This window comes from Meles meles, chromosome 11, assembly GCF_922984935.1.
Source record: "Meles meles chromosome 11, mMelMel3.1 paternal haplotype, whole genome shotgun sequence".
NCBI lineage: Eukaryota > Metazoa > Chordata > Mammalia > Carnivora > Mustelidae > Meles > Meles meles.
This window is the reverse complement of record NC_060076.1, coordinates 32780387-32807605: the sequence shown is the minus strand read 5'-3', so window position 1 is coordinate 32807605 and position 27219 is coordinate 32780387. Positions and strand designations below refer to the sequence as shown.

Sequence of the window (27219 nt, the reverse complement as noted above, 5' to 3'; positions counted from 1 at the left end):
AAGTAATGTTTATTTTTGATTACAGATTTTGTTTTGTTTTGCCCATCCTTATAATCTTCTGTCTTGGAGACAGCCTCATGCCTCGCTCTAGTTTTGACCCTGTTAAATATTTCCAGCACCCCCATGGCTCCTTAGGAAGCCTCTGGCCAAGGTTTAGGGAACGGATGGCCTGGGGTGTACGCGATCATAGTTGGGGTGCCTATGCATGTGTGTCTCTGAAGGGGTTCATTCCTTTGATCAGTTTCTTAGAGGCTTTTGCCAAGTGAGGGCTAAGAGACGCAGAGATTGACTAACAGGGAGCCGGGGGAAGGTTTGCTCTTGAAGGGATCTCAGAAGTATTACATCTCTGGTAGGCCTGCAGGCCTAAGTGACACAGTCCGGTGTGTATTAGCTTCACTGTGCCTCAATCCCCTCATCTGTTAATTGGAGTTGATAATCCTCCTACCCCTGTTATTGGACTGCTTAAGGGTTGGATGAGATAAGGTAGTAAAATTCACAGCACTCCTGCAGGGCTCACTCTGCCACTATTTACTGAGCGTTTAGGATGTGCCAGGCGCTGAGCTGAGGCTTTTACGGCCGTCACCTTGATCCTAATGCACCCAGCCCAACGAGGAAGGTACGAGTGTCGGCAAGCCCGCGCGTGTCCCCAGTGAAGACCAGCCACCCTCGGCTGCTTGGGGGCCGCGCTCCTACTGGCCGGGTGGGCGGGAAGGGGGCGGGGCGCAGGTGGGGCGGGCCGGGGGCGGGGCGGGGCGGCGCGGCGCGGCGCGGCGGTTCCGGGATCCGGGTCTGGGTCTGCGCCGCCGCCCCCGGGCGAGCCGAGCGCTGGCCCCAGCTGGCGGGCGCATGTGGGGGCGCGCGGCCTGGAGGCGCTGCCCGCGGGGGCTGCGGCGCGGCCGGGAGGCGCTGCTGGCGCTGCTGGCGCTGCTGGCGCTGGCCGGGCTGGGCTCCGTGCTGCGGAAGTGGCGCGGGGCCAAGACGGCCGAGCCGGGACCCCTGCGCACCCCGCGCCCGGGGCGGCGCGACCCAGTCCTGCCGCGGCCGCCGGTGCCCGACGACGCTCTGGGCGCGCAGGGCGAGGCGGTGCGGTTGCAGCTGCAGGGCGAGGAGCTGAGGCTGCAGGAGGAGAGTGTGCGGCTGCACCAGATCAATATCTACCTTAGCGACCGCATCTCGCTGCATCGCCGCCTGCCCGAGCGCTGGAACCCGCTGTGAGTCCGCAGGTGGCCGGGGGAACACTGCCCGCGGGGTGCCGGGTCCTCAGTTGCTGCATCTGTGAAGAGGCGGGGTGGAAACTGGGTCTCGAAATACCTGGGGATCGCGCGTCTTACGCAGTCTTTCTCAGAAGTGGGCAGTGGCAGGGGGTCATGTGGAATGGGGAGACGCATGAAAGTTAAAAAAAATGAGAACAGAAAAAAAACTTCAGAATTGATGAATTTTTTACTGGGTGGTCTCTTGTCTCTGCGCCTCTTGAGAAGGTCTGTCATTCGGCTCTGAAAAAGTGGCGGCGGGAGGGTCAGGGCTAAGCAGACAGGTATAAGATGAGACCCCCTTTGGGTGCTCTTCCTGGTTTCACAGCACCCCCTGTCCAGCTCTGCCGGTATGGCCCTACCTTGGTGAAACTAAGGACGGTTAGAGTTTGAGATAGGGTCTACTTTCACTAATCTGTGTGTGCGAGGCCCTTGAATGAACCAGGAGGGGAGGGCGCTCCAGCAGGAGAGATAAAAGGTCGCCAGAAGGCCAAGTCGGAGGCTTCCCCCTCACTGGGAGCTGGATTCCTGAGCATTAGGCAGAGGAAGGCCGGAAGGAGGTGGCGGAAAGGGCTCCTTCTGGCCGAGGTTCAGCTCAGCTCACTCTTGTGGATGGTGCAGGCCCTAAGCAGGTGTGGTTAGAGGCCTAATTTCTATGGGAGCTGCTGGCTGGGTGGGTTGTGCCCACCCGCTTAAGTGAGAAGGGAGCAAGCTGGTAAAAGGACAGACCTTCTGGCATTCTCTCTCCTTCCTTCCATTAGTGGGGATCTTCCAGGTCCCCACTTGAGCCCTGTTCTTAAAGATTTTGAGGAAGAGGACTCATAGAGGGGTTTCCTGGGAGTAACCCCAGGTGGGGAGGCCTCCTCTGTGCACTGTGCACCTGCCGTTCCTTCCTGTTCCCTGGCGTGCCTGCTTTAGAGGTGTGGCAAAGGTCTCAGGGAGGACAGGTGATTCACCTAAGGCCCCACAGCTAGAAAGTAGTGGAACTGGCTGTGGGGGATGGGACCCTCCTGGCCCCCTTGGCATTGTGCTGATTTCAGAATTTGGGGATCCGTGAATCCTTGGATAGAGAAAGCATGAGTACCTGCTCCAGGAAGTGATCCCCACCCGGCTTCGGCAGAGCCGGGAAGGACTTGGGCTTCAGCGTCTATTCATGTCTAGCCTCATGCTTTTGCCTGAGGCATTTTCTCTGTTAATCGTTTTGTGTAGAACTTTGTTAATGCTGGTCACAGTTCCCTCCAAGTTCCCTATCTGCAGAGTAAGGAATGAGTAGAAATAACACAGCCTAGGAATTAATAGAATGTCGAACACACTGTGTACTCAATTCTTTTTTTTTTTTTTTAATAAATAGATTTTATTTATTTATTTGACAGAAATGGATCACAAGTGGGCAGAGAGGCAGGCAGAGAGAGAGGGGAAAGCAGGCTCCCTGCTCAGCAGAGAGCCCGATGTGGGACTCGATCCCAGGACCCCCAGATCATGGCCTGAGCTGAAGGCAGAGGCTCAACCCACTGAGCCCCTGTGTACTCAATTCTTACTGGTGTTCCCCCATTCCCTGTTGCCAACGGGGTACGCAGGAGGCCGCTTTTAAGAGCCACCGAGGGATTGGTTGTAAACTTTTTCTTTTCTGGGTTCCAACTTCCTTTATTGTCCCAGGTTGAGAAGTCTCTTTCAAACACTGTGGATAACCTGTGGGGCTTATGGCATCCCGTCTCCATGGTGACACAGCTGCCCTGTGTCCTATCAGGATTTGCTTATAGATCCTGCTGTTGCATTGACTCTGGGAAGTTAATCCAGACCCAGCGTGATAAGAAGTATGAATGCCTCCTGCCTTTAATTCCCGAAGCAGGGCCTGATGGATTATTGTTGCCTAGCTGGAGAGAAAGGTGAGCCTGATCTGGGTCACTCTCAGCCAGACCAGGCCGTGAGGCATAACTTCAGTGTGGCCTGTAAGGTTGGGGCCTTTAATACAGTTCATACAAAGGTGAGCACCTAATCAGGTCTGGGAAACCAAAACAGCAGAATATAAATTTATAATTGGAGTGGCGCTGCGTACCAGGAGTTGGGGGGGGGGGGTCTCTTGGTACTTTAATTGATAAGCAGAGGGATGGTTAAAATCCTTGAATGTCACAAAGGGAAAGGCCCTAAGGGAGATCCAGTCTAACCAGAGAGGAAAAACCATGCCCCCAAAGTAACACGAAGATCCCGGGCAGAGCTGATCTAAAACCCAGACCTTTGATTCTCTCCTCCCTTTTGGTATGCAGGCAATTATTTATCTATTTATTTTATTTTATTTTTTTATTTATTTTTAAAGATTTTATTTGTTTATTTGACAGACAGAGATCACAAGTAGGCAGAGAGGCAGGCAGAGAAAGAGAGGGGAAACAAGCCCTCCACTGAGCAGAGAACCTGATGTGGGGCTGGATCCCAGGATCCTGGGATAATGAGCTGAAGGCAAAGGCTTTAACCCACTGAGCCACCCAGTTGCCCTAATCTATTTATTTTAATTATAAAAGCAATACATGTTCACTCTAGATATTTTAGCATATGCAGAGAAGCAAAAAATTAATAAATAAAAATCATCTGTAAACTTACTGCCCCAGGAAAACCACTGTTAACATTTTTCTGTGTATTCTTTTAGACTTTTCCAGGTATAGAAAGAGATTTTGAAAAATATGCCTATGAGTATGTGAATGAGAACATATTCAAACATGAGTCTGTACATGGGTTCATACATGTATTTAACTGGTCTTTACACTACAGTGGATGAACCTGTTACCATAGACAAGGAGCTGGGAATTACCAAGGGACTCTGGCTTCTTCTTCTTGTTGTCTGCAAGCCTGGAGACTGTGTCCACTTTGTTGGACCGGCCAGACCCATACAGATGCTTCAGCGTTGGCTCTGATTCCTTGAAACTTGATGTAGACCCCCACTCTTCTGTGAGTCTGATAATTCACATGCCAGTGGACTAGAGCACAGGTTTTCTTCTGTTATTTCTGTTTCTGTTATTTATTTCTGTTTATTTCTGTTGCATAACAAACACCATCTCCTCTGAGCTGGACGAGGAGGTGGAACTTTCACTCTAAGATGGCAGTAGGCTAAAGTGGGGAGCCAGAAAGCTGGATTTGTGGCCTAGGGGAGCTTTGAGACATATTGATGCCAAGGACTTTCCCCAGAACAAATAGAATTTCTGTACGTAGAGCCTAGGCTGAGGCTGATGTTCATCTAGGGTTGAAATGTACTGTCTCAGGGTCTCTGGGGTTTAATTTACTCAAAAGATGAAGGATAGGTGCTTTTAATGCAAGTGGGAGAATACCAGAATTAGACAAAGCAGGGATTTAAAACAGATCACCTGTTGTTGAAACTAGCGATGACATCACAGCCAGTTTAAGGTGTGTCATGAGTAAATGGTTGCTAATGTTGTACCAATATTTGCAGAGTTTGTTTTTATAGATCCATGAAAATCCTTGAGATAATCACAATAATGTCATTCCTTGTTCACATTCTGACCTATGTAGCCAGTGAGAAAGACGCTGTGGAGTGACTGTGCCCTTGGGCTGTCCATTTCCACAGGCACGTGGTTGGAGATGGCATCTGTGCCCATCAGACATTCTCTGCCATAGCAGAGGGATTTTGAACAGCTGTTTAGGAAAGTGTGCCAACAATACATAGGTGTTCCTTGAATCCTTGCCTCAAGGTGTTAGCCTCACTAATGCTAATATTGCAAATGTGTATCTGAGTTTGGGGATCAGGACTTGGGTGCTGGGATGGTGAAGAATTTCCAAATAGCTCTAAGTATGTAATTTAGCAGAAGAAAGTGTGTCTTGGTGGGGTTGGCAGGAGGGAGGGGATTGGTTAGGATTTCCCTTCTTGCAGAGAGGTGGCCTGCTTGACTGTTCTCGTACCAACAGTATCTTTGGAGCAACATCACGCATGGTATGGAAATAAGACTATGTCTCTTGGCTTCCCCAGCTAGGTTGTAAACTGCAGGTTAATTTTTTTTTTAAAGATTTTATTTATTTATTTGACAGACAGAGATCACAAGTAGGCAGAAAAGCAGGCAGAGAGAGAGAGGAGGAAGAAGGCTCCCCGCTGAGCAGAAAGCCGGATGTGGGGCTTGATGCCCGGACCCTGGGATCATGACCTGAGCTGAAGGCAGAGGCTTTAACCCACTGAACCATCCAGGCGCCTCTATTTTATTAATTTTTACCAGACCCATCTGTGGTTGTCAGAGTAGCATCTTTTCTTTGAATCAGTGCTTTCAGCCTGCAAAATTATAATCAGGTTTAGTTAGTATTTTTGTGATACCATTCTCCATCCTTTTACGCTCATTCATTCCGTGTCCTTATGTTGTAGGCTTATCTTTAAGTAGCATGTTGCTTGATTTTGTGTGGTCGTTAAAGAAAACATCCAGGCTGACAATCTTTGATTTTTAACTGGTAGGTCCATATATATATATTTTTTTCTCATGCTTATAAGACACTTGGGATTTGATTATTTTGATTATACCATCTTATTGTTTTTGCCTTTTCCCCTTTTTTTTAATGCTACTTTTTAAAAAAGATTTTATTTATTTATTTGATAGAGAGATCACAAGTAGGCAGAGAGGCAGGCAGAGACAGAGGGGAAGCAGGCTCCCCGCCGAGCAGAGAGCCCGATGTGGGACTCGATCCCAGGACCCTGAGATCATGACCTGGGCAGAAGGCAGAGGCTTAACCCACCGAGCCACCCAGGTGCCCCTTAATGCTGCTTTTTGAGTTGATAGAAGTTTTTCTCTCCCTCTCTTATTCCACTTTTTCTTCTCTACTAATTTGGCAGTACTGTTGTTCATTCCTAACTTTAGCGGTCAATTTGAAAGTACATATTCAAGTCTGCAGGATTTAAAGTTAATTACTTGCTGTGAGCCTTCAGATGATGCTTTAACATTGGTCGGCTTCCTCCCGATTTCTGTGCCATTTTACTCCAGGGTTTTAATTCTTTCTTTTTATTATTTATTTATTTATTTATTTATTTTTTTAAATATATGCATCCTTTCTTTTTTTTTTTTTTTTTTTTAAAGATTTTATTTATCCATTTGACAGATCACAAGCAGGTAGAGAGACAGGCAGAGAGAGAGGGGGAGGCAGGCTCCCTGCTGAGCAGAGAGCCCGATGCGGGGCTCGATCCCAGGACCCTGAGACCGTGACCTGAGCCGAAGGCAGAGGCCCAAACCACTGAGCCACCCAGGCACCCCTAATTCTTTTTAAACCAACACATTAAAACTTTTAAAAAATATGATTTTTTGTTGTTGTTTTTGTTTACATTTACCTGCAAAGTTATCATTTTTCTCTGCCCTTCATTCATTCCTGAACTCTGGGTGGTCTTTGGATCTCAGAGAACTTCCTGGGGTTCTTTTCCTTCTTGAAGCATGTCATGTATTCATTACCGTAGAGAAATTCAGTTTCATGAATTCAGTTTTACCTATCTGAAAATGTTCTTATTTTGGTCTTGTTCTTGAAAGATAATTTTATTTGGGTATGTAATTCCAAATTGGTAGTTTGGCATTTGAAGATAACAGTCTATTGCCCCCTCACATGTACTATGGCTGTGAGATGTCAGTCCTGAATGAGATTTGCCTATCATTCTTGTTTTTTTGTTATTCATTCAAGGGCGTCTTTTATTTATTTAAGCATCTTAAGCATACTTACGCTCTGTGTTTCATAACTCTAGTTATTTTCTTGTTGTTCCTGGACTCTGAGGACTTTTTTTCCCTTTCCTGTGAGCTGAGGCATACATTTAAAAGGTTTTTCTAAAAGTATTTTATCAAGAATTTTTTCCAATAGGGTTTTCCCAGGCATTGTAATCTTCCATATTGCCAGAAGCGGAAGTCCTATATTCACTTAAAAAAAAAAAAGACGTATTTTTCTATTAGTCATATTGCTATTGTTGATTGAAAGTGACTGAAAACCCAATACAAACTGACGTGAATATAAAAGAAAATAAATTAACTTCTATCATAGACAAGTCTGGGGTGAGGATTATGTTCAGATGATTCTGGGCCCCAGATTCAGTGACTCACCTGATGTCATCATAATGGAAAATGTTCATTGGTCAGACCTGGGGAGCATGTGACCTTCTCAGAGGGGTGTGTGTACGTGTGTGTATGTGTGTGGCCTTGCACAGACCATGTGCACTGAGAGTCCAGGAGACATGGTTCCTGAAAGAGAAATCAAAATGCAGTAACGTGGGGCACCTGGGTGGCTCAGTGGGTTGAGGCCTCTGCCTTCAGCTCGGGTCATGATCTCAGGGTCCTGGGATCGAGCCCCACATCGGGCTCTCTGCTCGGTTGGGAGCCTGCTTCCCTTCCTCTCTCTCTGCCTGCCTCTCTGCCTACTTGTGATCTCTGTCAAATAAATAAATAAAAATCTTTTTAAAAAAATGTAGTAACGTGGAGAAAGGAGAAAGGATTTAGGGTGGGCAAACACACCAAGGTACATTATGACCTTGCTGGCCCATTCTGCAAAGGATATGGGTTTTCCTTTTTTTCAAGGACATTTATGTGATAACTTGAATATAAACATAAAAGAAGATTAGGAGGCATTCATCTGCATAATATCCCATTCATCCACACCCTTATAATACCTAGACTTGTATTGTGCTGGTGGAAATTATGGTCCCTACCCAACAGCATTGGGAGGGAGAGTGGAGTAATGTATGTGAGATGCTTAGCAACACTGCCCATGATGTGGGCAGCATGCAATACATGTTATTATTACCAGGTACAGTACAGAGCATGCAGAAAGTACAGCAGAAACCAGAATTCAGCCGCTGCCCTTACAAAGCACATGAATTATACCAGAAAGTTAAGGGGTGGATGACCCACTATGATTTAGCAGTGAATTTGGTTCTGAGCTCCCTTCTGTCCTCTAGGCAAGAGTGGAACCCTGAGTGATGCATGTGTAGCTGTTCTTGTCTAATTAGAGGCCGCACCGCTTTTTATCTGTCAGGAGAGTGAGAATGAGCAGTGCCATATAATGATTTTATATTCCATCATAGTGCCTAGGATAGGGATAAGCATGAAAGCAGTGTTAATAATTTTTTTAGTTAATTGATTCAGACTGAAGAGTTGGATAATTGAATAAAAGACAGTTAATTCACAATTCTAGAAGGTTAAACCTGTACATTTGTAAAAGTCGTTCAACTTGTTTTGGTCATGCAATGAAAGTAAATTGCATATTTTTTTTTCAGGAGAGCATTTGTTTTGCAATCTGAGCTTTTGGGAACTTGCTTTTAAAAAAAAAAAAAAAGGAAAAGGGGAAAGTATTTTTCCTGGAAATAAACTTAGACATTCCAGAAGGATATATTGAACTTCATGAAGGAGAATGCCTTTAAGGTATGTTTAAAGAAAGAAGGAGAAACTCTATCAGGCCAAGAGAAAAGGAGCGGTCAAAGTGTGACATTATTGTCCAATGAGGACATTTGCTATGGGAAGCTAAAGAAATAGGTTCCGGCCTTTTAAAAATAATCTTTCTTTGTGATTATAAAAATAATGCATGTTCAGTGTAGAACAATCTTAGAAGGCAGAAAACTGCAAAGGGAGCAAAGAATCCCACTGCTCAGAGATCTCCATTGTTAACATTTTTGGCATATTTCTTTCTACTATGTATTGTTTTTGTGGGAGCGCACTCGCTCACGCCCGCTGCTGCTTATAGATTTGTACCCTGCTTTTTTGATTTGCCGTTACAGTAATTATTCTCCTTTACTGTTGGTCTCTGAAAATGTGGTTTTGGATGGTCTCATAGCCTTTCTTCCCCCAGCTGCCCCGTGTGTCACACTTTCTTGTTGGACTGTTAGAATTGTTTATAGCTTTTTGCTGTTATAAATAATGTTACAAAGAAAAATTGCTACTGTGGGCTTCCTTCAGGGTACCTCTGATGGTTCCCTTAGGTGAGAAGCTCTTCAATATGTTGATAAGAGATTAAAGAGAAGAGGAACGGTTTGAAGCTCTGTGTAGGTTTGCCAGCTGGTACCCAGAACTCTTGTGATTTAAAGGGACAAAAATAGAGAAAGAACCTAGACATTCTAGAACAGTGGCCTTGAGCTTTGGGGTTTTGCAGAGCAGTGAAAACATAAACAAAAACATTGAGGAGGGACAGACATCTGGTCCTGGCGTTATTTGGTCAAGCAGAGCTTTTTCTGCCATCCTCCTTATTCCCATTCTGGAAGAAATACATTTTAATACCAAACAGTAAGGATGTGATTTCACACGAAAGGACAGTTGTCTAAACGGAATAAAACTTCATTTTTGAAAACCTCAGTTTACTGTCCTTATTTCCATTCATTCCTCCTTGGACCTGTGTACATTTGGATTTAAATTTTTGCTTTTTTTCTTAAATAAAAAGTTCTTTATTTTTAGGTTGCACAGAAACACATTTTTTTTTTTTTCATGGAGTATAAGCAATTAATTCTTACCAAAGCTTCTAGTGGGCTCTGGCTCAGCGCTACATAGCTTTTCCATGCACCCTGGCTACTAGTCAGGGGCTTTTAAAATGCAGATACACTTATTAATATGTTTATACATATATATGTTTTCCATTTTTCTTAACATGTATTTGGAGGAGGGCTGTGATTTTGGAGGAATTGGGAAAGAGTGAGGTAGGAGAGGGACTTAGGGCCACTAAGCTTGAGATACATATTTTGAGAATCAGAATTGGCTTGGTGTTTGGACATACCGTTGGCAACATTAACATTTTTTCCTTCTTATTGTATTACACGTTTGATTTTGAAAAAATTCAAAGCCAGAGAAAATTTTAGAATAGCATAAGAAACTCCTGTTCCTCTTCACTGAGATCCATTCATTATCTTGTTCCATTTACTTAATTTCTCTCTCTCTCTGCTACAGTATTATATACATTTGAGTGTAAATTTCAGCGGTAAACACCCTATAATAGCCTTTGTTACTTCTGCGTGCATTTTCTAGGGACAGGTTCATTCTCTCGTGATACCATGACATAGTTATCAAATTGAGGAAGTTTATACAATACTTCATTTTTTCAACTGTGCCAATTTTTGGAGCATCTTTTTCTTCCTAACCCAGTATCTAATCGAGAATCGAGGGTGATATTTAGTTCTTATGTCCATTTAGGCCTCTGTCTGTCTCTTAGGACACTGGCATTTTTTAAGAGTACAAGGCCTGTTGGTTTATAAAACATCTCTCAGTTTGGGCTTAGCTGGGAGATTCCTTGTGATTTATTTCGGCAGATGCCGTACCATAAACTTAGTGACTTAAAGCAACAATAAACATTCGTGATTTCACATAATCTCTGTGGGTCAAAAATTCGGGAGTGGCTTGGCTGGGTGGTTCTGGCTCCGGATCTCTCATGAGATCACAGTCGAAAAAATGCTGCCTGGGCCTTTCATCATCTCAAGGCTTAACTGGGGCTGGAGGATCTGCTTTCAAGAGGACTCATCACAAGGGGGATGGACAGCTGGGACTGGCTGTTGGCCAGAGGCCCTCCCGCAGAGACCTCCTCATAGGATGCTTGAGTCTCCTCCCTTCACTGCACGGAGCTGGCTTCCCCCAGAAAGGGTGGTCCCTGGGCGGGAACAAAGAGGAAACCTCAGCGTCTTAGGACCTTGGAAAATTCATACTCTCACTTCTGATGCGTTCTGACTCTGCACAGTGGCTTTAAACATATCCTCAAAGTCTTTGCTCTCCTTCCCTTCAAAGGATGGAGCCTCCTTCTCCTCCCCTAGAGTGTGGACTGGACTCCCCTCTGGGGGGCGCTGTGCTAAGTGACGGCTTCTGTGCATTGGGCTGGAAGTCTGTGGTGTCCAAGGACTCAGGTTCTGCTGCTGGGGCTGCTGGGGATGCCCTCTCGCTTCACGACACCAGAGCTGCTGCCATGCTTCCAGCCTCGGCTGACTTTTCCTCAGGTGTCTAGAGCCGGGCCTGCAAACACAGCAGGAATGAGACTGTAAAGGGGGTTGAGAAGAGCCAGGCTCCCACAGAATCTCCTGGAAAAGCCTATGTGAGAGCCATCCCAGTGACAGCCGTGCTCTCTGCAGAAACTGCCCTGATGTGTAGGAAGAGGACCTGTAGCGGGACCCGGAGAGGAAGCACAGGAGAAATGGCCTATGGCTTGTCAGAAGGAGGGCTAGGCAGGGAGGGATGGTGTTGGAATCTTTACCCGAGCATCCTGGGAGGCGGGAGCAAGCCAGAATCCTCCGACAAGGGCTCTGGGCCCAAGGACCTCAGCCAGGTACGGACTCTCAGGGGTTCTGTGAACTGCCCAAGTTATTCACCTCGCTGAGCCTAGTCTCAATAAATGCTAACATAGCAAGTGTTTTTGAGTTCAGGTATTACATGTCATTAATTATAAGTCATTTTTTCATATTTAAACATTTCTGAGATTTGTAGACATCTTAAAATCAACACATCCTACAGTTAGGCGACATGTGTCCTTTTTAGAGATTCTTCAAAGAATGCTATGTCTTCCAACCATGGACATCTTAATTTTTATGAAATATTGGAGTTTGGAGATATGGTAGCACTAAGGAATCGCTTGTTTTTTTAAGGGTTTTCAGTTTTATTATGTTTTATTATTTAAAAAAGAGTCCTTATCCCTTAGGTCTGTTGAAATATTTATGGATGCTGTGCTGTGCTGGGTTTTGCTTAGCACTAGTCTGGGATGGAGGGAATGAGGGAGAGCTTAGATGAAGCAAGATGGACTGTGCATTGAGAATTGTTGGTGTCAGGCGAAAGGTCCCGGGAGTTTCTTACAATATTCTCTGTACTGTTGGTATGTTTGAAAATGTTCATAATGAAATAAAAGGAGAAAACTCACAAAGAAACAAAGTGCAACGTAAAGGGCTTTTTCTCTGCTTTCTGCAGGACTGGGTCCCTCATTATTCAGATCCCATCTTCGATGTCACCTCCTCTAAGAGGCCCTCCCTGATTACCTCTTCAGTGGTTACTCCCCTCCCCCCTTCCCACTCCCCTTGCAGTTGCTCTGTTTCGCATCCTGCTTTTCTTCCTAGCACCATGGCCTCCTGAAATTATTGATATGTTTGCTTACTTGATTATTGTCCCCTTGCATGTAAGCTCTGTGGGAGCAGGGGAGTTGTTGTTGTTTTAAATCCAGCACATAGTAGGCAATCAGGAAATATTTGGTGACTGACTGGTAAGGGCCCACTGGTATATCACCTGGTCCCTGGTGGGTAGCCCACACAGCTGGCTTCACTCCTCACCCTGCTAGCTTCTGCGTCTCTTGGATGTGCCCACGGCCTGTCTTTGAGGCCTTCCCTTTCTGCCCAGGCCGCCTGACTGGTCTTCAGCCCATATGCCCTTCTTGCATTGCCAGCCCCCACTTCCAGTCCCCCCTTGCCAGTCCCCCCTTCCAGCCCCGGGGTCCTGCAGGTGCCCCTCTTGGGCTTCTGTTCCTACCCTTTCTGGGCACTTCTTGCTGATGAGTTCCAGGCACAGCCCAATCCCTGGGATGACCTGGGAGTTTGTCATCAGCTACTCTGAGGAAAGAATTCTCTGTCAAGTAGGGAAACTTCCCTGTAAAGTAACAGGAAACCCTACTAAAGAAAGAGGAAGGAAGCTTATTGGTCCCTATCACTGCCAGTCAAGGCACATCCCCTCACTCATACCCTCGAGGCTGCCACAGAGTGGACTGAGGGGTGGCATGGGTACTAGATGGGAAGTAGTCAGGGTCCTCTCCGGAGCCCTTCTAGACTGTTCTAGTATTCTAGCATTCTAGCAGCGGCTCCAGTTTCTGCATTCCGCGCAGGGCCTGTGGAAGCAGAGGTGCGGCCAGGGTGTGGGAGGGTGCCGGGGAGGGCAGTGAGATTGCAGCCAGTGACCAGAGTGCAGCAGCACCCGCTGAAAGGGATGCCTGGCTGGGGCCCCTCCTGCAGCCAGCAGCTGCCTGTGCCCGCGGGCCTGGGGACAGAAGGATGACAGAGAGTTTGCCAGGTAGAGAAATGAGGAAAGGATGTTCCAGGCAGAGGGCATGGTCTGAGCACAGGCCTGGCAGTTGGTCATGGGGTCGGAAGGGAGCAGACAGGCGAGAGCGGTTGAAGAGGGGGTAAGTGGCAGTCTCCCTCCCTCCTGGTCTGCTTAGCTTGTCTGTCGCTCAAATCTGAAAATTGCTCTGAAGCTTAAAAACAGCGTCCCACAGTTCAAGCTTATAGGGTATCATTTTTGAACCTTTCTTAGAATCTGTTAAGGCTCCTAGTGGAACACGGGGGGTTCTGGAAGATGGCAGCAGATGATTTTCCATTCCCAGAAAGAGGCCTCAAGACCATGACCCATGTCCCCTTGGTGCCTCCCTTCCCAGCACCCCTGGTACGCAGCGCGTTCTCCATTCCTGAAGCTGTCTTGTATCTGCAGGTGCAAAGAGAAGAAATATGATTATGATCACCTTCCCACGACATCTGTCATCATAGCGTTTTATAACGAAGCCTGGTCAACCCTTCTCCGGACAGTCTACAGTGTCCTCGAGACATCCCCAGACATCCTGTTGGAAGAAGTCATTCTTGTAGATGACTACAGTGATAGAGGTAAGCCCCTACCTTGGGCTCCTGGAGGGGCCTTGCGTTCTGTGGTGGTGTCTGGGAGGCCAAAGCATGACTTCAGGTGGGTGGAACAGGTCTGGGCAGGACGGGCTTCCTGTGTCCCCTGGACCTGGCTCATGCCCTCAGGGGGCTCAGAGCCTGCTGGGGCTAGAGGGGTGGTGACATTCTGCCACATGGTGCTGCAGGAGACAGGGCACTCGGGAAGAGGGCCGATCTTATGTCTTGAAGGGTGAGCAGTTTGTGGGCAGCAAAGGTGGAGGGAGGGGGTTCTCAGTGGAGGCACAGAAGGTAGAAAGACTTGGGGGCATGATGTCGCCTGGGTTATGTAGCACCTGCCACTCGTTCAGGAAGGTGGGAAGAGCAGCCGCTTCATGGGGAACAGGCAAAGGAGGGATGTGAGACATGGGGAAGGATGCAGGCATTAGACCTGAGGTCAGATCGGGACTTTGTCCTGAGAGCAGGGAGAGCAAAGGTGGGATTTTAAGCAGGAGAGCGATTTTGCCCTTTGAGGGATCCCTCGAGGCCCAAGATACCTATGGGTGAGAATGGTGGGCAGCGGAGCTCTGCAGGGAGGTCAGGGGCTATAGGACTGGCCCAGGCAAGAGAGGGAGGCTGGGAGTCAGGTGGGAGTAGAGGGGAGGGGCAGGAGGGACATTTGAAACATGACATCTGCAGGCTACTGGCTTGGATCTCTGGGTGAGTGGTGGTGCTGTCCCAGAGCTGGAAAAGCCACCCAGGGTAGGAGTGACAGGTCTGGGAGAGGAAGAGGGACATTTGGCTTTGAATGTGTTGAGTTTGAGATGAGATCAAAAAGGGTCAGGCCCGGGGGTGCTTAGGTGGCTCAGTCGGTTGGGCGTCTGACTCTTGATTTCAGCTCAAGTCATGATCTCAGCGTCCTGAGATGAAGCCTGGCATGAGGCTTCATGCTCTGCAGGGAGTCTGCTTGGGATTCTGTCTCTCCCTCTCCCCCAGGAGCCTCTCTCTCTTTCTCTCAAATAAATCAATAAATAAATCTTAAAAAGGTGTGTGTGGGGGGTGTAGCCCAAACAGAAGAACTGAAGCCAGGGAGAAATATCCCATTGAGAGGCTGTCGGCGTCCCTACCAGTGACCTGGGGTCCATAGTTCACAAGTAGTCCAGGGCCCTTATTTATTCAGTAGACACTTTTTGAGTTTCTCCTGTGTGTGAGGCACTGTTCTAGGCACCAGGGATTCTGTGGTAAACACCAGTCCCTGCTTTCATAAACTCACATTCTGGTGGGTGGAGATGGTCCATGAATGTGTAAAGAATAACGTAAGACAACACAATGTAAAATAGCATAGTGTGACATAATAATATAGCAAAAATGTAATGCAGCAAGGTGGAGAGTGCTGCGAAACAAAAGCGGGAGCAGGAGAGAAAGTGGAGCTTGGGCACAGGCCCTCCTCCAGCTGGTGGAGGCCAGGAAGCCTCCCGGAGGAGGTGGTCTTAAGCCGAAAGCTAGGATGTAGAGGAGGCAGCCCAGAAGCCGCAGGTGCAGGCAAGAGCTGGGGTGAGCCGGCATTCCTTGGGGCCGACCGTCGGTCAGTGGGGAAGCGACATGGGAGATGCAGTTGTAAGGGTGGGTGAGACCAGGCTACTAGGGCCCTTGAAGCCACCATAAGGGTTTCAGACTTCAATATGAGGCTGATGGGAGCCGCCTGAGGGCTGTTGGGGGAACAGGAAGGTCTCTGGGTCTTGGGCTCACTGTTCTGCCCTGTGGGGCATCGCCGATGGATGGTTGGGGGGAGAGGCTGTGGTCGTGCCATGTGATGAGCTGAGTGAGGGCAGCTAAGCTCAACTGAGGGGAAATGTCAAGGCTGTAGCCCATTTCAAGCCAAATGACCATTCCTGGGCCACGCAGAAGGGCATCCTGCTCCTGCTTCCTGGGCATCAGCTGCCTTGGGCTCTGGGCCGGGGCTGTCTGACTTCAAAGCCTGGAGTATGCGTCCTAACTGGTGGGTGTGTTTGGCTGCTCTCACAGAGACTCAAAATAACAGTAATTTATGTGGGATAAAAATTGTTGTCTCTCACATTACACATCTGTGTAACGGTCGAGAGCTGGTATGGCAGGCTTCACAGTGTCAGGGCCCCAGCTGCTTCTGTCCTGTGGCTCCACGTTCTGCAGGGTGTTGTGTGGCCTTATCTGCATGCCCCCAGCTGGCTCTTCACCTTCTGCTCGCTCTCCCTGGCAGAAGGGTTTCAAGGGGCTGGGGAGCCAGACCTGGAAGCTGTCCTTATATCCCACCAAGTAGAATGGGCTCATTTGGCCACACCTAGCTGCAAGGGAGGCTGGGAACGGTAGCCTATATGATGGGTGGCCGTGTGCACCCATGGGGACAGCATGTGTTCTTCGTGACAGCATGTAAGCCAGGCTGGGGCTTTGCTGAGTGATGCCCACTGGGCACTGAGTTCTGGAGTCAGGGTACCTGGGTCTGAGATGAGCCTTACCAGGAACCTGTTATGACACCTGGGACGAGCCACTTGTCTTTTCTGAGCCTCAGTTTCTTATCTGTTAATGGGTTTCTCCACACTTATATCAGAGAGCAGCAAGGAATAAATGAGATTGTGCACAGGACAAAACCCCATGTCAGCCAGCACATATAGGTGCACATCTCCGTTCCCTCTGGTCCTTTCCTCCCAGGGCTGTTTTAAATCTGCGTTAGGACAGGTTCTGGATCGCACTGCACCGGCATCCCAGCTCCAACACCGTGCAGCTACGCAGCCTTGAGCAAGTCCCATGTCAACCTTGGCCTCAGCTCCCGTCAAGTGGGGTAACAGTTCCGACCTCCGTTTGGGGTCATTGTGAGGATTGAGATAAGGGCGGGTCACGGGCGAGGTCAGCACCTGGCACATTGTTAGTGTTTGTTAAATGGTAACTTGTAATTTTATGAAATAGTAAAAAACTGTAGGGTGCTGAAAACATTTCAGAAAGGTATTTGTTCAGAAGCAAAAATCAGATTATTTATTTTATCCTCATGGGATGGAACAGCTCCTCAGCGGGCCGGGGTGTGGGATGAAGCCCTCCCCACATGGCTCCGTTTTCTCGCAGATGCCAGCGAGGGCGCTGAGGCTTCTGAGGGCGCTGAGGGGGCTGAGGCTTCCCTCCCCATCCTGGTGACTTGTAGAGTGGGCAACTTGCCCCCCAGCCTGTAATGTGATAGGAGCCCTGCCCTGCCCCTCCTCTCCTTCCTGCCACCCTCTCTGCATGTCCCTCTCAGCGGGAGGAAAGGGTGTCAGCCCTCCAGGGCATGGGAAGACAGTTCAGACAGACATAATCCATAAAGGTGCAGGGAGGCTACACAGGCATTTTCTTCCTTCCTTCCTCCTTCCTTCCTTCCTTCCCCTTTTATTGCACCTGCAATTTTGTGTGTTTACTGGGCACTTTGCTTTGAAGTCACCACTGATTAGCTTTGCTTAGAAGTCACCTCCCTTATTTGTGCTGGCAGCTTATTTGCAGTTATATGTAGGATTTTTTTTTTTAAAAAATCAACCTTTGAACGCTTTATTTATTTATTTATTTTTGCGTGTCAGGAATATTTAGAGAAACATTTTAACAAACTCTGAAGCAACCTAGAACAGTTCATAAAATTTTCCCTTTTGGTGATGAGGACTTTCAGACAAAGCCCACATTGATGTGGGGGGATTTTCTTATTTTTCATTTTCCCAGTGGGTTCCCACCTACCTCCACGTGACCCACGGAGGGGTGTGAACCAGGGCCTCCAGCCTCTTACGTGTGTGGAGTCACAAGTCCTGGGGCCAGTCCTCGCTGTGGGCACGACCTATCGAATTTTAATTTTTTGAAAAAGATTTTATTTATTTGACAGAGAGAGAGCACAAGCAGTGGAAACCACAGGCAGAGAGAGAGGGGGAAGCAGGCTCCTCACTAAACAGGGAGCCCAATGTGGGACTCAATCCCAGGACCCTGGGATCAAGACCTGAGGTGAAGGCACAGGTCTTTCCACTGTACATTTTAAGTGAAAGACACTTAACCGACTGAGTCACCCAGGCATTCTGCGACTTTTCAACTTCTTTTTTTTTTAATTTCTTTTCAGCGTAATAGAATTCATTGTTTTTGCACCACATCCAGTGCTCCATGCAATACGTGCCCTCCATAATACCCACCACCTGGCTCCCCCAACCTCCCAGCCCCCGCCCCTTCAAAACCCTCAGGTTGTTTTTCAGAGTCCATAGTCTCTCATGGTTCATCTCTCCTTCTAATTTCCCTCAACTCCCTTCTCCTCTCCATCTCCCCATGTCCTCCATGTTATTTCTTATGCTCCACAAATAAGTGAAACCATATGATAATTGACTCTCTCTGCTTGACTTATTTCACTCAGCTTAATCTCTTCCAGTCCTGTCCATATTGATACAAAAGTTGGGTATTCATCCTTTTTGATGGAGGCATAATACTCCATTGTGTGTATGTACCACATCTTCCTTATCCATTCGTCCGTTGAAGGGCATCTTGGTTCTTTCCACAGTTTGGCGACCGTGGCCATTGCTGCTATAAACATTGGGGTACAGATGGCCCTTCTTTTCACTGCATCTGTATCTTTGGGGTAAATACCCAGTAGTGCAATTGCAGGGTCCTAGGGAAGCTCTATTTTTAATTTCTTGAGGAATCTCCACACTGTTCTCCAAAGTGGCTTCACCAACTTGCATTCCCACCAACAGTGTAAGAGGGTTCCCCTTTCTCCACATCCTCTCCAACACACATAGACCATAGACACATAGACACATAGTGGAACAGAGTGGAGAGCCCAGATATGGACCCTCAACTCTATGGTCAAATAATCTTCGACAAAACAGGAAAAAATATACAGTGGAAAAAAGACAGTCTCTTCAATAAATGGTGCTGGGAAAACTGGACAGCTATATGTAGAAGAATGAAACTTGACCATTCTCTTACACCGTACACAAAGATAAACTCGAAATGGATAAAAAACCTCAACGTGAGACAGGAATCCATCAGAATCCTAGAGGAGAACATAGGCAGTAACCTCTTCGATATCAGCCACAGCAACTTCTTTGAAGATATGTCTCCAAAGGCAAAGGAAACAAAAGCGAAAATGAACTTTTGGGACGTCATCAAGATCAAAAGCTTCTGCACAGCAAGGGAAACAGTCAACAAAACAAAGAGGCAACCCACGGAAAGGGAGAAGATATTTGCAAATGACAGTACAGACAAAAGGTTGATATCCAGGATCTATAAAGAACTTCTCAATCTCAACACACACAAAACATAATCATATAAAAAAATGGGCAGAAGGTATGAACAGACACTTCTCCAATGAAGACATACAAATGGCTATCAGACACATGAAAAAATGTTCATCATCACTAGCCATCAGGGAGATTCAAATTAAAACCACATTGAGATATCACCTTACACCAGTTAGAATGGCCAAAACTAGCAAGACTTTTCAACTTCTAAAGCCTTATTTCCTCTTCTGCAGAATGCAATGAACACATCCTCCTAACAAATTCTGAATTTGTTTCACAAGGACGAGAGATTATACAAGAAAGCTCTGGGAGGCAGCGTTAAGCCTGTGGATTCAAGCCAGGGCCACCGGGTTAAAATCCTGGTTCCTTAGCTCACTTGTTCTGGGAATTTGACACATTACTTAGCCTCTCTGGCCTCAGTGTTCTCATCTATAAGTGGGGATCATTGTAGTACCTACCTCATGGGAAAGTTAGAAGACTCGCGTGACTTAGAGAGAAATCCCCTAGATGATAATTAGCACAGGAGGCCCTCTGCGGTGAACTGCCATTATTATTCCTATTACTGTGTCCAGGGAAATGTGCTCCTGAGAAAATTTACATTAACAGAAATATAAATAAAATTTGTTAACATCATTCCATATAAATTAAAATTTTATAACATATTACATAATTAACATAAGGAAACCAAATTTATATTAAGCCAGTTTTTCTGAAAAATTGTGGTTGGACAGGTTTTGTTTTCTTTATTTTTAATGTTCACAAGTCAGGGTGTGATGTGTTCTTGAGGGGGTAACGGCTTTGCTGAGACACATCCACATACCATGTGTACCCATTTCAAGCACATAACTCAGTGTGCGTGTGCTGAAAGAGAGCATTGGGGGAGTTCTGGAATTCTTCTGCCCCTTTCTCTCTCGGCCTCCCCTGGCCTTGCTGTGCGTCCAGCCTCGGTTCTGGGTGAGCTAAGGGCATCCCAGGTGCAGGGCAAAGGAGGCTTCCGTCTGAACTCTTCAGTTTTCTTTTTGGGGATAGCAGGGCATGGCTCGGGATGTGTGGGGGTGACCCTGCTTCTCTGGCTTGCCCCCCCCCCAGAGCACCTGAAGGAACGCTTGGCCAATGAGCTGTCCAGCCTGCCCAAGGTACGTCTGATCCGCGCCAACAAGAGGGAGGGCCTGGTGCGAGCCCGGCTTCTGGGCGCTTCTGCGGCGAAAGGTGAAGTGCTGACCTTCCTGGACTGCCACTGTGAGTGCCACGAGGGGTGGCTCGAGCCACTGCTGCAGAGGTGAGCGGTGTGGGCGGGGGCCGCACATGGTGCAGAAGCAGAAACTTCTTACCTGGGCATAAGGGGCTGCCGGGCACCTAGGTTCAGATGGCCCTTGGGCAGTCCTCTGTCATTGGGCATGATAACAGCCCTTGCCCCACAGGGCTGGAGAGGCCATTCAACGAATTAATCCATATACAGTCCTTAGAACATGCTAGCACGTAGGAGGCCCTATTAGTATTTCTTTTCTTCCTACTTATTTTATGTGTTTACTGTGGAAGAAAAAAAATATCAGTCACATAGAATCACATGGTTTAAGAATATATATTTTGGCATTTTTCCTTCAAGCAAGGCTGTCTTATCCATTATACCCAATGCCTACGATGCTTAGGACCCATGAACTTTTAACAGACCCCAAAAATGTTTTTACATTAATTTTTTTTCAATCAGAAGGAAAAAAAATGAGTATCAGTATGACTGTGCATTAATGAATTTAGCCTGGATGGTGTTTGTCCTTATAGCAACATAGTCATAAAATAGAGTTCTTAATATATATATTTTTTTATGGAGTCATGAAAAGTCATAGTACAGCCCTATCTTCAAGGACATGTCTCCTGCTGTCCCGTGGCATGTTCCCCTGACCCTCCCAATCTGCCTGTCCTACAAAACTACTGTCACTGGGCCCCCACTTTTGTTCTCATCCCTCTTTCTCTCCCCGTTCTCCTGATTCTGCGTCATAGCAGTCAGGAGCTGGACTGGCCGACTCGGAGCTCTGCCAGGTTGGGGAGGAAGGGTCAAGGTCAAGGTGGGGGGTCTGTCTCTGGTCCCTCCCTGTGGAGCAGGTGAAGGGTTGGAGGACCAGGGTCTCTGCAGTTGGCAGACTATTTTCCTGTGGCCTCTAGTGTTTTGGTGCCAGAGTCTGTCTGGAAGAACTGGGCCCCACTGACCTCCCTTCCTGTGCGAGACCAGGCTCCCCCCTGTTCTGCTACTTCTGCTGTCCTCGATCCTGTCCCCTGTGGGTGCCACAGCTGCCTCCATCTCCTCCTCAGCTCTGCTGAGCTTCGCTAGCAGCAGGAGCCCAAGATTCCCCTGGCCTGTGGTGGAGTCTGAGAGTATGTAGAACATGGTGACAGCTAAGACTTCCCTCTGGAACCTGGACCCGTGGGTTTGGCCTTCACCCCCTCCCCACTGTGCACACAGATGGCTGCCTTGAGGCCAGTCTAAAGGCAGCGATGCACTAACGCTTCCCAGAATTCCGCTCCTGCCCATCCCTGGGAGGCAGCAAGGCAGCCCTCCCCATAGACACGTCCTTGTTCCATATCTCTAGACAAAAGCTGGGGAATTTGTAAAATATACCAGCTCCTGTTCTCACAGCGGACTCTTTGGATCTGAATCTCTCAGAGTAAGCCTGGGCTTCTGGATGTTTCTGAAGCTCCCAGGGACCTAGGTGGGCGCCAGAGTTGGCACACACTGGTCCCTTAGACTGTCCAACAGGAACAGTAACCCTGTTCCTCTGGGGCTTTTGGAAATAGATCTTTGGTTCCCAAGTCAGGTGTCAAGCTCCTGGTGTTTTCTGAGCTGTGGACTAGGGATACCGGACAGCTCACGGTGCACAGCTCAGCCCTACACAACAAAGAATGGTTTAGCCCCAGATGCCAGTAGCACACCCCCTGTCCCCACCCCCACCATGGGGCACGCTGCTACTGGGCCTCCTCTTTGTGTGACTCTGCTCCAGGGGCCTTTATGCCAATGCTGGCTCTCCCCAGTTTTCCTTTTTCTGTAAAAATGTGGCTCCCCTTGGTTCCGACCAGCTTGGTTCCAAGTCACAGGTTCTTGTCTCTGCCAGGGGCTAAGCAGCTTCTGAACATGCCCAGTGGGTCTGCCATTGGTCCCTTCAAACCTTTTCAGAGCACCCTCAGTTTATTGAAAGAATTGGGTGTTAGTAGGTACCTGGTCTGCTTCTTCCTCATGTTAGAGAATTCACAGGTTTTATTCATATCGTCTATCCCGAACGGTGTAATTTCACCTAATACCGTAATTCTTAGCGAAGTGTGGTATTCACACCACTGACTTTCTGGCATTATTCTAAGGATTCTTAAAGCTTGAGTCTGCTTGATCTCTGTTTCTTCACACCATTGCTCTATGGGACTTAGGATTCTTAGGTCTCAAACTCCAGAGAAAACCCCCCTGAAATGGAACGCAGAGAAATCCAGTGTTCCCACACAGCTCAGTCTCAACTCCTCTTACCTGATGTGTCGTCAAATGCAGAGTACCCACACGATGTGGCAGCGTGCTGGAGGACGCTTGGGTCTGCAGTCATGACTGGGGAGAGCAGCTGAAGCAGACACGTGGGCTGATACCCGCAGTGGGAAGTCAGTGTTTCTCGCTTTAATACTGTATAACATTTCACAATAACAAGAATTAAAAGAATAGCAGTAGATCCAGGCTCTCTGTCAGTCATCTTTTACAAACGTTCCCTCAGGGAGTCCTTCCATTAACCCTCTGAGTAGGTACTGATGCGGCTGTGTTACCTACGGGCAATATGCTCAGAGAGGTTAGGTGACTTGGCTAATGTCACACAGCAAATAAGAGGCAGGACTCAAATTTCTTTTCTAACTCCAAAGCTGATCCCCTGTTCTGGACGCGTCTCTGTTCTGAAGGGGGATAATTATTTCTTAACATGAAGATGTTTCATTGTGATTACATGAAGAAACCTCTTGCCGTCTTTAGACACTGGAAGTCTATTTTCTGTTCTAAAAGTGATCTTTGGTTTTCACATGTCTCGACTTTCATGGAGGGACACAAGTTTATGCAGCAGAGCCATAGACAGAATCAGAACAAAAAAGCTGTGGGGCCTTCCGTCTTCAGGCCAGAATCCTTCTTTTCTCAGCTTCCTCTGTCACCTGAGCCTTCCCTCTGATGACCGCCTTTCAGGGTGTGATGTGGCCGCAGGCCTTTCTCACACAGGTGCTCCTCCTTCCTCACGGAAGGAGGAAGAGATCTCATCCCCAAGCTCCCTTCTCATCCCCCTGGCCACCTGTCTGCGCGGAGAGGCACACGGGGTGTCCTGGTGTTCACAGGATTGGCGAAGAGGAGTCAGCGGTGGTGTGCCCTGTGATCGATGTGATTGACTGGAACACGTTTGAGTACCTGGGCAACCCCGGGGAGCCTCAGATCGGCGGCTTCGACTGGAGGCTGGTGTTCACGTGGCATGTGGTCCCCGAGAGGGAGAGGGTACGGATGCGGTCCCCCATCGATGTCATCAGGTGAGGGGGACTTCCAGACGCTCACTCTTGGATCAGGCCTTGTCGCTTCTGGCTGTCGTGTCAGGGAGGACCCCTGGGAGGGCAGGTTGGCTCTTGCTCCCTCATTTTCTCCGGAGCATTTGTTTAGTTTTATTAAAAAGCTTTGCTGCAGGGCACCTGGGTGGCTCAGTTGGTTAAGTGACTGCTTTTGGCTCAGGTCATGGTCCTGGAGTCCCGGGATCGAGTCCCGCATTACGCTTCCAGCTCCATGGGGAGTCTGCTTCTCCCTCTGACCCTCTCCCCTCTCATGCTCTCTCTCACTCTCTCTCTCAAATAAATAAATAAAATCTTTAAAAAAAAACTTTGCTCCACACATGAATTTTATATTGGTATACTTTATTGATTGATTTACTTATTTAAAAAACTGTGGTAAAATGTGTATAACATAAAATTTCCCACTTTCACCGTTTTTAAGTGTCCGTTCAGTGGCATCAAGCACGTTCACAATATTGTACAACCATCACCTCGATATACTTCCAGGACGTTTTCATTGTCCTGTCCAGAAACTCTATACCCATCGATAAATGACTTCCCTTTCTCTTCTCCAACCCCTGGTAACTACTATTCTACTTCCTGTCCCTATGGATTTCTTTAATCTAGATTGCTCATATAAGTGGGATCACACAACACTTGTCCTTTTGTGTCCTCCTTCCTTTACTTAACATCATGTTTTCAAGGGTCTTCTAGAACTCCGTTTCTTTTTCATGGCTAAATAATATTCCACTGTATATACATCCATGTTTGATTATCCATCCACCTGCTGACGGACCCTTGGGTTGTTTCTACCTTTTGGTTATCGTAAACAGCGCTGCCGTGGATGTTGGGATACTGTTATCTGTTTGAGTCCTTGTTATCAGTTTTTTGGGGTGTATACCTAGGAGTGCAATTGGTGGGTCATATGGTAATTTCAAGCTTAACATTTTGAGGACATGCTGTCAGGCTCTTTTTCAACTGGGTAGACCTGGGGCTGAATGGGTCACCTTTGACCAGTGAATGAGCCTGGGTCTGAGTAGAGTGGACTTAAAGGGGGCTCAGTTGCTCTCCTTCGTTGAGGTCTTGATGTGATAGCATGGCTTCTTCCTCCCTTTCCAAGTTCAGGACCAAATGGGAGGCAGATATGGGAATGAGGGGGATGGAGGTCAAACATCAGCTTTATTGCTGGTGAACGGAGCTGCAAATGGTGTCTTAGATCAGCACTCTTGTTTGGCAGGTGGGCTTCTGGAGCTTCCACCTGAGCTCTGACCCTGAGATGACTCACTTCTGAGCAGAGGGCAACACCTGTGGGAATGGTGTTGAGAGATGGGGGAAGAGAGTTGAATGGGGCCAAGTCATGTCCAGCCTGGAAGGCCAAGAACAGGGCTTTGGACTTTACCCTGAGAGGGTAGAAGCTGCTAGAGGGATTTGAACTGGAAATGACCATTGCCTGTTGCATTCTTTAAAGGTTGCTGGATGCCACGTGGTGAGGGGCCTGCAGGGGGTGGAGCAGAGGGCAGAAACATCATTAGGAGGCATCGTGGTCTTCCAGTCAGAAGGGATGGTGCAGGAGAAGATGGAAGGAAGTGAAGGACTCTGGGGATGTTGCAGGGGAAGAATTGCAAGAGACTGAAGGAGAATGGGGGAGGGAGAGATTGGGTGATGCCCAAGCTTCTGTGGGAGTCCTGGGGGACATCCTACCCAAACTTTCACTGAACAGATTTGTAAACTGAGGTTCAGAGTAGGAAGGATCCTATCTAGGTTCACATAAACAGCTTGGGATGCCGACCTGAACTCCCATGGTTCCCCCCCCCTCCATTAAACACACAGGTATTCAGGGATGTCATGGCCAACTCCCCCTCCCTTCCTGTAATATCCCTGGGCCTCAGTTTCTTCACCTGTGAAATAGATACCAGCATATCCACTTTGCCTCCGTCTCAGACTTTTAGGATGAACACACTTGGAAGAGCTGTGTAGTCTAGAGCTTTCCCTCCCACAAGGAATCTTGCTGTCCTTTTCCCGTTGGGCCAGAGCTTGGAGCGCAGGGAAAGCCAATACTTTGTCAGGGGCCAGGATCGCTGCTGGAAGACCTTAACATTTGTAGACAGTCAGGCTCTTAATGAAGTTTAGTTCTCCATTTCCGAATGCCTCCTTTTGTATCTGTGTCTCCTGGTCTCCTGTGTCTCCCAGCTTTCTGCTGGGGTAGGATGGAAGACTTGGGCCCTTTCTGGAACATCAGGCCGGGTGAAGAAGCAGGCCAATGCTGGCCATCTGGGTCCTGGAGGAGAGGCCACTCATGCAGGAGAGGAACGGGCCCTGGGGGAGCTTTAAGAGAATAGTGTTGCCTTGCATGGTCTTCGATAGCCCTAAGGGCAACCCCGTGCTTGCCCTCCCTGTGACTGTACAGCCAAGTCCACCAAAGCAAGGCACTAGCCATCTTCTTGGGGAGCACTTCTCTCTCCTTGACTCTCTTTGTCTGTGCTTCTAGAAGGATGAGGCTTTCTCTCACCCTCAGGCCTCTGCTCATGCTGGTGTCTTCTTAAAGAACCATTCCATTCCTGTTCTCTACCAGCTCCCCTGTGTTCTTCAGGCTGAGCCCTACCCACCTGCCCCAGGCCTCCCTCTGTGTGCCCCCGGGGCTCTGGCTTAACCAGAGTGCTCTCACACAGTGCTGGTTGAGATGTCTGTGAGTTTCCCCAGAGCAGGGACCGTGAGGCACATCTCTGCCTCCGGGCTCGGCTTAGCGCCTGGCACAGAGTGTGAACTCAGGACATGCTTAGAGATGGATGGGCAGCCCTAGGCCTTGGGACTGGCAGGAGTTCAACTGTGCTGGCTTCCTGCCATCATTCACATTGCAATATGGTTCTCACACTCTTCTAGGTCTCCAACGATGGCTGGAGGGCTGTTTGCTGTGAGTAAGAAATATTTTGAATATCTGGGGTCTTATGATACAGGAATGGAAGTTTGGGGCGGAGAAAACCTGGAATTCTCCTTTAGGGTAAGTATCCCAATTTTCTCTTTGGACTCATTCTTAACCTGTTCTCTCTCTCTCTCTCAATCTCTCTCTCGGGGAATGATGGGATTTGCTGGGAGACCCTGGTGGACTTTTCCTTCACGTTGGCAAATTTGATCTACCAGTCGTAAAATATGATAGTAGTGGCATAGACATCCTGTAAACATGCTTGTCTTCTTGTTTGAGCCTTGAAAAAAAACGTACTTTTCATAGATTCAGAGCAAGGAAGCCTCTTCCTTGGGAAGTCACCTAGTTCTTTTCTCCCACTACAACAGAGAGGAACTGGAGCCCAGACAGGGGAGGTGATGGGGTTGGGGTCACCCAAACAGTGAGTGGCAAACACTGGGCTCAAACACAGGCCCCTGCCTCCCGACCCCATCTTTGGGAACCTTGATTTGCTTAATTACTCATGAAGTATCCTGTTTGGTGCAGTAACTTTCCGGCTTTGCCACACATGAGAATTGTTAGGGAGGCTTGCTAAAAAGGCAGATTTATATAAGTACAGTCCCCAGAAAGTCAGCTTTGATAGATTTTCAGTTGGGACCAGGAATCTGCTTTATGGAACAAGCCCCCCTACTGGTTCTGCTGCATGTGACCCCTAGATGCCCCTTGGAG

The 27219-nt window shown here is 47.9% G+C and overlaps 1 protein-coding gene across 2 annotated transcripts in view; it reads left to right on the top strand.

The window, feature by feature from the left end:
• The first annotated feature begins 767 nt into the window (after positions 1-767).
• Positions 768-27219, top strand: part of GALNT12 (polypeptide N-acetylgalactosaminyltransferase 12) — a 40090-nt gene continuing 13638 nt past the window's right edge. For both annotated transcript variants that reach the window (XR_006820811.1, XM_046023128.1), the window contains exons 1-5: positions 768-1211; positions 13628-13797; positions 20145-20334; positions 23394-23579; positions 26472-26589. Coding sequence is in view for 1 of the 2 variants with exons in the window: in XM_046023128.1 (XP_045879084.1) it covers positions 847-1211; positions 13628-13797; positions 20145-20334; positions 23394-23579; positions 26472-26589 (1029 nt within the window). In the remaining variant the exon portion in view is untranslated. The remainder of the gene's footprint in view (positions 1212-13627; positions 13798-20144; positions 20335-23393; positions 23580-26471; positions 26590-27219) is intronic.